The following is an 8,732-nucleotide window of genomic DNA, read 5'->3' on the forward strand; positions in this document are numbered from 1 at the left end:
GGCAGGTGGGAAGTGGGCGTTCAGCGTGCCGCTGCGTAGTAGATGCCCCAAAAAACAATAGAAAACGTGCAACGAGACAAAGCACCCCCCAACCCACACACAGTCGTGCCATCATGCATGAAAGAAATGAATATGACAGCCATGTCTTTCTCTACCTACGGCCTTGCCTTTGCCACGAGAACTGCGACACACAACCAATTTCAGAAATATAATAACATCATGAAATGCATTCCCCAAACTACCATGTGGATATTTAAGCTTGCTTACTAATTGACATTCTAAGTTCCATTTATCAATTATTATTTGTTATATAAGGAGTGTTTTGGAAGAAATGCTCTTCAATGAGACGACCCCTCATTTACTCACCAACATTGTGAGAGGAATAACTTCGACTACAAACAACCATCACCAAACCTATGTTGGATAAACTCTAAAACCAACTCTCCAACTCTGAAGTGCCCAAATGATCAACCTAAATTGATCAATAGTCAGGTATATATTATTTTCCATATAAGAACTTAAAGGATTAGTGTCCGAGAAGCTCCATCTCCCCTTTGCTTGCTTTGGTTTGTTGGTTTAATAGATTTGAAGATGCATGGCTATGGGGAAAAATGCAATGTCACGTCATAAAACCTTATGCAAAAGGTTAATTTAGGGTAGAGAAAGAAAATAGTCCAACATTATGCAAAGCCTATGTAGGGCATAAGGTCCCATTTCTATGTACACAACCCCTCAAAAATACCATTTTGCTAATGTGCTTCTTTGTGACTGGCTAATAGTCTGCCCTTCATCTACTCTCCACCTAGCTATCCATGTTTTGGACAGCTCCATTTAAGCAAACTGCACTCCCAAAAAACTTCTAAAGTTTGGAACTTGTTCGATCGTATTTATATTAATATACTTAAGCAAAGAGTTTATGCAATTAAATACTGAAGTTTGGGAATAACAATTGGAAAAAAAAATGCTCTTAAGTTTAAAGTAGTGCTTTTTATCCCAAAGGGCATATACCCATAACCATAACAAGCACTATTAAGAGAAATGACTTATTTTCAAGGAACGAGATAGGCTTCTTACTCACACATATACTACTTACCCCTAATATAGATAAATGCACCATAATTAGAGGTTATTCTTGACACTACAAATGGGAAGAACTGAATGCTTGCTTTCATCAAATGAGACTCATTAATCGAACTATATTAAATATTTCAAATTATCTATTTCTCTTAAGCCCTCCCCTTTTTAGCTTGACTAAGAAGTCAAAAGACTCATTTTCATATATATATATATATATATATATATATATATATATATATATATATTTCTCTCTCTCAAAAGACCAATCCTTGCAACAAATACATGCCACCTTTCCAATATTTATATCGCCTCACCTCCCTCCCTCCCTCCCTCCCTCCCTCCCTCCCTCTCTCTCTCTCTCTCTCTCTCTCTCTCTCTCTCTCTCTCTCTCTCTCTCAAGACCAATCCTTGCAACAATACACGCCACCTTATTAATGTTTATATCGACTCACCTCTTGATGCAACATTGCACCAATACATGCCACCTTTCCAATGTTATATCGCCTCACCTCTTGATGCAACATTGCACCAATACATGTGCACCTCATATGTTGGGACACTGCCACAAACTTGATGTCCTACCACTTCTTCCACGAGAGAGAGAGAGAGAGAGAGAGAGAGAGAGAGAGAGAGAGAGAGAGAGAGATCTGCTGATTAGGAGCTTGATGTGCAAAGCTTTATGCCAACACTACACAAGTTTTTGTGTGAAGTGGGGGGAGAAGTGTCACTAACAACAAGAGAGGGTATATGTGGTATGGAAAGGGAAGGGGCCATGTAGGTATGAACTGCCACCTACATGGTTATAGAGAGGGGGACACAAGCAACATTGGTAGTGCCATCTGGCTATGCATCATAGGAATATAAGCTATATAGATTTCAAGATATTACACTGATCTTCTCTATTTGTGACCTTCAATACAAAACATGAGTAAACCATGCATGTATAGATATATTTCAATTCCCCAATACTCCTTTTAAATCCCATGCAAAGATAATTAGGCATGTCTCTCATGCAAACGCATTTCCATTCCCTAGTACTCCTTGTAAATCCCATGTAAAGACAAGTAGGCATGTCTCACATCTCTATGAACTCATTTAATGACATCCTAAATTGGGTTTAGCTTCCTTCTCCAATAGCAATATGTTTAGAGTGCCAATGTGCATCAACCATGTTTGACACGGTGATGACACTTGGCATAGGATAATGCTTTATAATTACTGCTATAGTGCATATAGTGCTACCTTGCTTTGTTATAGCAATAAAGTCAATGTGTAAATTCTCATGTTTTTAAACTCTTTCAACCTGCTTGATTAGAGATGTGTAAGTCACCACCTTGATTGAAGTTGAGTTCTGTTTGCTGACAATGAATCTAACAACCTCTTAAAATGAAAAGAAACAATGTTGGTTCAATAAGTAAAAATGCTCCCAAATCCTACTACCCCCCTTAGTGTTCACATAATGCTGAGATGAAGCTATACAGAAACTTGATTTCTCGTTTGTAGCACCTTAGATAAATTAAAACAGTTAAATGAGTAGAGTATCTTTGCCATATTTTTCATCCTCATATTTTAGCTTCACACATGAAATTGCGTAATCACATAAACTCTCAGAATGTTTATACAATTGCAGAGTTCTTAGGGTGAATTTTGGGTTGGTGATGGATGAGGGAGGCTTGAGAAGAATGGGTAGGAGAGATCTCTTCCCCTTTTTTTTTGGGTTCTCCCCCTTTCTCTGCTTTTTACTAAATGTGTGAAGCACCACCTTGTACGTCATCAGTCGCCTATACTTAAGTACAACCTCGGATGGTTTGTGAAGATGTTACTTGTGAGTTCTTTGAACTCCATCTGAGCCTTGGAGCTTCTTCCAAATTATTGGCCTCCCAAATGCTATCAATTACTATAGCTCTGATCCACTACCATACCTCAATCATGCCTGGATTCAGATTGTTGGTATCACCTAGTAGGGCTTGCTTCCAGTTGATGCTGCTTCCCTGCATTTAAAGAGGGTTAATTAACCAATTGCTCCATAATAGGTGGAACACATCTTCCTTGTTCTTTTTGTTGTTGCAAAGAGGACATCTCCCATGCATATCTGCCCATCTCCTTGGTTAAGAGTTTTTAGGAACATGAGAGATCTCCAGCTTTGATCCACTCAATCATCGTTGGATTCAGATTGTTGGTATCACCTAGTAGGGCTTGCTTCCAATTGATGTTGCTTCCATGCATCCAAAGAGGGTTTTTAGAAACATGAGAGATCTCCAGCTTTGATCCACTCAATCATCGTTGGATTCAGATTGTTGGTATCACCTAGTAGGGCTTGCTTCCAATTGATGTTGCTTCCATGCATCCAAAGAGGGTTAATTAACCAATTGCTCCATAATAGATGGAACACATCTTCCTTGTTCTTTTTGTTGCAAAGAGGACATCTCCCATGAACATCTACCCATCTCCTTGGTTAAGGAACATGAGAGATGTCCAAAGTCTCAAAACAAGCCTAGTGTGAACCCCCTTTTTGTTCTTTCTCGCCATAGAAAGGTGCCAAGTTAAGAAAATTAATGGTATATTGTGAATATTTTATGCGGAGATTCGTCCACATCAACATGCGTGTGAACCATGCCTGGGTGGTGGTGATGAGCACCGCGCATTGTTTGTCAAGTTGTGGCATGCCGAATCCTTGCACTCGCAAAATCATGAACGGGAGTCGGGACACATGTGGAGAGAGAGAGGGAGAGGGGGGGGGAGATCGCCACGATAGAAACTAGAGAGAGAGGGGAACGCCTCAAGCATGGTAGCCTAGAGAGAGGAGGAGCGAGAAACTAGCAGAGTGCTTTCAACCGGGATCCGAATTTGCTTAGAGAGAGAGGCGGAACTATCCAAGAAAAGAGAGAAACTAGAGAGGGAGAGCTCTCCCCAAGGAAACTAAGACATGATAGAGATAGAAAGAGAGTAGCTAGAGAAAGTGAGGAGAGAGGTGAAAAGTGACGAGAGACCCCGAGGAAACGAAGACATGATAGAGATAGAAAGACTTTAGCCAGGCTTCCGAGAAAGTGAGGAGAGAGGTGAAAAGTGACGAGAGAGACGTGAAGGGTTAGAACTTAAGAAAGAGGTAATGATAACCTAGAGAGAGAGGGGATGGAGGGGATCAGTGGTCACGCAACGCACTCAACCACCCACCTTCCCTCTCGCCTGTGTATCCGTTCTTGCGAGGCATGATGTTTTCTTTGGCATCTGCCCCGCCTTCTAAGCATCATCACATGGAGATGGATGGAGGCAGGCACCACCACTTCCAACAAGATGTGTGTGTTGGAGAGAGAGGAAGTGGGATGAGAGAGAAAGAGGGGACCGTAATAAGTAGGTAGGTAATACGGGTTTTTTTACACCTTTCAGCTTAAAATATAAAAGAGGAGAGAGAAACGAGCAGACAGAGATTTGGAGTATGGGCCGCGCTGCTCGCCAACGTGGCCACTTCTGACAGGGGGGCTTAGACAGAGGTGATGGCCCGCGCGCGTTCTCCGACGTGGCAAGAGGCCACGTTGGCGGACGGATTGTCCGTATTTTTTTCCCCTGCCCCGCCCATCTTGCCCGCCATAGCCTTGCCAGCCACCTTCACAACTGCAACATTATCTCATCTGCCACCACCGCCATCGCTGCCACTACTACTACTCTCAAGGAAGATTCATTTTTTACATATAATCTTTCTCAGCGGTCCAAGTGACATTGCCATCACTGCGCAGTTCTCTCTCTCTCTCTCTCTCTCTCTCTCTCTCTCTCTGTATCTTTGTGCTACCTCCATGGCAGTGCGAGCTCAGAATCCATCCAATACTCTACCTGATCCCCATAACAGGTAATCTTCCTCTTTAATTGCAGTGTGTGCGTGTGTGAATTTCTAGAGGCGTTGGTTTGTTTAGTGTGCGTGTGCCATGGTAGCTTCATGGCTACATCTAACACCATGGTTATCGGCCTAATCTGATTATAATGCTTTTGGTTCCTTCCTCACACAGGCCAGTTCAGCTCTCCAATATTGATATTTCGAGTATCGACCCTCGGAACTTCTTGGTTCCATTCCCATCTGGGAGGCTAGATGGTTACCAGCACGTTTTGCCTGGGACTCCTGCAATCCACTGTCATGAAAGGATGCTCCAACCAGGTCTACCTAGTGTTCTACCTCTTAATTTGAGATTTGTGGGGTTTTAGTTAATCCAAATTTTCGCTGTACCTCTTCAATGGATTGCAAGCTATGGCAGACTTGTCACTCCTTTGCCCTTACCCTTTCGTTTCTTGGTTTCAGTTGCTACCCCGACCCCAGGGCCCAATATTCCCAATTTTGTGATGTTCCAGCAACAGCCTGCGGTGCACGCCCAGAGGAAGAGAAGGAAGGATTCTGCTGTGGCTGATAGGCGGTCACAGCCACAGCTGCAGCAGCAGTCCGCTGCCGCCACGGCGCTGCAGCTGGTGGACCTAAATCAAGGCCATGGCTGCTCTTCCGCTGGTCCTCAATCAGGTGTGGTATCAACTGGTCTGCGTTTAGCCTTTGATGACGATCGCTCCACTGTTACAAGTTGTAGGCCAGACGCAGGATCGGCAGCAATCGGTGATGAGCTGTCTGCACAGTTACTACAGCAACAGGATGAATTGAACAAGCTTCTCAAAATCCAGGTACGGCCGTATACAGCCTCTATCTATTTGCTTTGTAGGCCTTCTACTTGATTTGGTTAATGTCAAGTAATAACTTCATTTCAAAGGTGGGCTCGATTGACATTAAAACCCTTAGCTCATACAGATAGATGAGTGATTACAGTCTTGAAATAGGTTTGGAAGTCTGAAAGGTCACTGGCAATGGTTGCTTGACCTCTACATCTTTTTTTTTGGCAGACTGAGCAGTTAAGGCATGCCCTTGAGGAGAGAACACAGTTACATTCAAAGGCTTTGCTTGCTACTGTAGAAGAGGAGGCTTCTCGCAGGCTTCGGGAGAGAGACATGGAGTTGGAAAGAGTGAGCAGAAGAAACGTGGAGCTGGAGGAGAGGATAAAACATCTAAGCTTGGAAACTCATGTATGGCAGAGTAAGGCGAAGAGCTATGAGGCGATGGTGGCTGTGCTGAGGGCAAATCTGCAGCAGGCATTGGTCCATCAAAGCAGAGAGCCAAGTAAGGTGGAGGGGTGTGGGGAAAGTGAAGCTGATGATGCTGCATCTGTGCATATTGATGACAATGCCGAAGCGCAACAAACAAGGGCCATGGTGATGGCGGCAAGGAAAGCAGCTGCAACTTGTGAGGTGACGAGGGCTTGCAAGAGGTGCAGGGCCAAGGAAGCGTCCGTTTTACTGTTGCCCTGCTTGCACCTGTGCCTGTGCAATGACTGCAAAGTGGATGTTGAGAGATGCCCGATTTGCAGTTCACTCAAAAGTGCAAGTGTAGAGGTGTACCTCTCTTGATGGGTTGGGGTTTGTTTACGGTCATAGAGAAGCAAGAAAGGATGGATTTGGTGTCTCAATCTTTTGGGAACTTTCACATGTCTCTTGCATATCTACCTAAATTCCAAATCCATTGCAATCAGCCTAGCTTACAGAATACTACAGAAACTAATTGGGAATATCTCATCCTTGAAGGCTGCCTCTGACATGCCCAAACTTTGAATGTCAGGGGAAAGCCCAGAATTTAAAGATTTTGCACAAGCGTGAACAGCATCCTGCACTGTTTATTTGGCCGCGTGGCTTGTAACTTGCTTCTTGCACACTTAACATCTTAAACTGTAGTCTATGTGAAATAGTTTGGATGTCCCCTTGTGGGTGTATCCAGCTTTGCATAACTGCAAATGAATCAAACTTTGCTACATGAGTCACACAGCTCTCTGAAGTCAAAGCCAAAGGCCTCCCCATCATCAAATTCTTATTACCGTCACTGCAATGGATTATACAGTATTGGCCCATGTTTAGTATTGTTCTCAAAGGCTCCTGGCCCATGCAGAAATCAATGCAGTTTGCTTCAAGATAGATTTTTTTGTAGTTGGGATTGTCGTTGTAGCAGTTTGCTCATGCAGTAGCTAGTGAGTCTCCTTTGTTTGCCTGTCCAGCAAAATTGGGGCAAACATGTCTACTGCTTCAGGAGACGTTCAATCCAGTGAGTATTGCAGGGGGTAACATGTTTATCTCTTGGTCCTATAGTATTTTTTACAGTGCAACCCCCTCCCCCCGCCTCTTCCTTTATGTGGCAGAATGTCCCACATTTTCTTCCCATCCACCACTGGTAGCTTCTCGCACCTTGTGAACCTCCCTTGTTTGTCCCCCCCTCGCCCAATGAGGCCTCACTTCTTCCAAAAATTGTCGGTTGAATAAGAGCCCTCAATCTATAACGGCTTGCATGCCCTTGATGCGAGGTGCATGTGACCCATGGGTTGCTGAGGTAGGTACGATTGGCTCCCACCTGCCAAGTGGGGCGACTTGGAAATGCATGCTGAGATGGGAAAACAACAACGAGAAGAAGTTGATCCAAAAGCCCTTAATCCACAGGGCAGAGAACTTAGACTTGTCATATGGTGCAGGTGTGCAGGTGCAGGTGTGCGTAGGCGTCTAATTAAGTTTGCAGAATTACTCCCAAAAAAAAAACTCGGAAGTACGATTTTGGGGTTGGGCCCAATGTTCACTAAAAACTTGGGTTTAGTGTAATGTGAATTGTTAAAATTCAGATTTAACTTGAAAAATATAATTAGAAGGTTTTGATGAATTCTAATTTTTAGAGGTATATAATTATTTGACTTTTATTTAAAATTTTGAACATTTAAAATATGTTAAATATTCAAGCTTCAAAGAGTTTTAAATTGTTAATATAATTCTTGCAATTTTTGAATCGATACTAATTATATTTCTTATATTAATTAATAATTACTAATTAATAATTAGTAAATTAGTAATAGTTATTAATAAATTAGTAATTACTTACTAATTAGTTAATAGTAAATTAGAAATTGTTAAGTTTCAATCCCTTGAAATCATGGATAAAATTTAAATCATAAAATTAATGTATTTATTATTAATAGTTAATATCAAGTTTTAAAGGTATGCATAAAGCCCTAAAGCCTTTGTTAATGGTTTTCATGGTGCTCATTGTCTAACAGTCACTCACCCATCGCCAGTGTACAGTGCTACTTAATTTCACTTGCATTAGTTTTATTGACTTTAATTGTTAGGACAATGGAAATTTTAATTGTTTTTCTTTGAAAATTAGAAATTAGTCTTTTCAATGGAACCCTATGCATTTGACTTCTCTATAGTCGGGATCTCTTGAGTTTCTTTGCGTATTCTGCATCATTGGTTTTCACTTCTCATGGTGTTGTCGCCTAGAGAGAGAGGGAGAGGGTCTCGGGCTTCTTGCTCTGCAGTTGTGAAGGTGTCGTAGTCACTAGACTGGACCAGGTAGAAGTCGTGACTCGTGAAGCGGCAAGCCTTGCTATGACACCGTGGCAAGCTTGACACATTTTGCATGCACGTCAACCTTGTCTGAGGGTCTGAGCGCCTTCAGTTGGTGGCCACAGTTAGGCAGTGCGTTGTGGGTCCTTTGTGCAAATCAACGCCCTCTGCCATTCCTCTGTGCAGGTAACGCCCTCCGCCACCCGCTTGGTGTTCGCTAGTCGCCTCCAACTCCCCTCTGTGCAGATCAA

At 42.7% G+C, this 8,732-nt stretch overlaps 1 protein-coding gene across 1 annotated transcript; it reads left to right on the forward strand.

Annotated features, from left to right (window-relative positions):
- The first annotated feature begins 4,659 nt into the window (after positions 1 to 4,659).
- On the forward strand, positions 4,660 to 6,776 carry LOC147620442 (BOI-related E3 ubiquitin-protein ligase 1-like). The gene is made up of 4 exons (XM_086824663.1): positions 4,660 to 4,921; positions 5,079 to 5,224; positions 5,366 to 5,733; positions 5,950 to 6,776. The coding sequence occupies exons 1-4, from the start codon at positions 4,869 to 4,871 to the stop codon at positions 6,508 to 6,510; spliced, it is 1,128 nt and encodes a 375-aa protein (XP_086680789.1). The 5' UTR covers positions 4,660 to 4,868; the 3' UTR covers positions 6,511 to 6,776.
- The last annotated feature ends 1,956 nt before the right edge of the window (positions 6,777 to 8,732 follow it).

The sequence above is a fragment of the Cibotium barometz genome, chromosome 31, assembly GCF_041138505.1.
Source record: "Cibotium barometz isolate CiBa-2024 chromosome 31, ASM4113850v1, whole genome shotgun sequence".
NCBI lineage: Eukaryota > Viridiplantae > Streptophyta > Polypodiopsida > Cyatheales > Cibotiaceae > Cibotium > Cibotium barometz.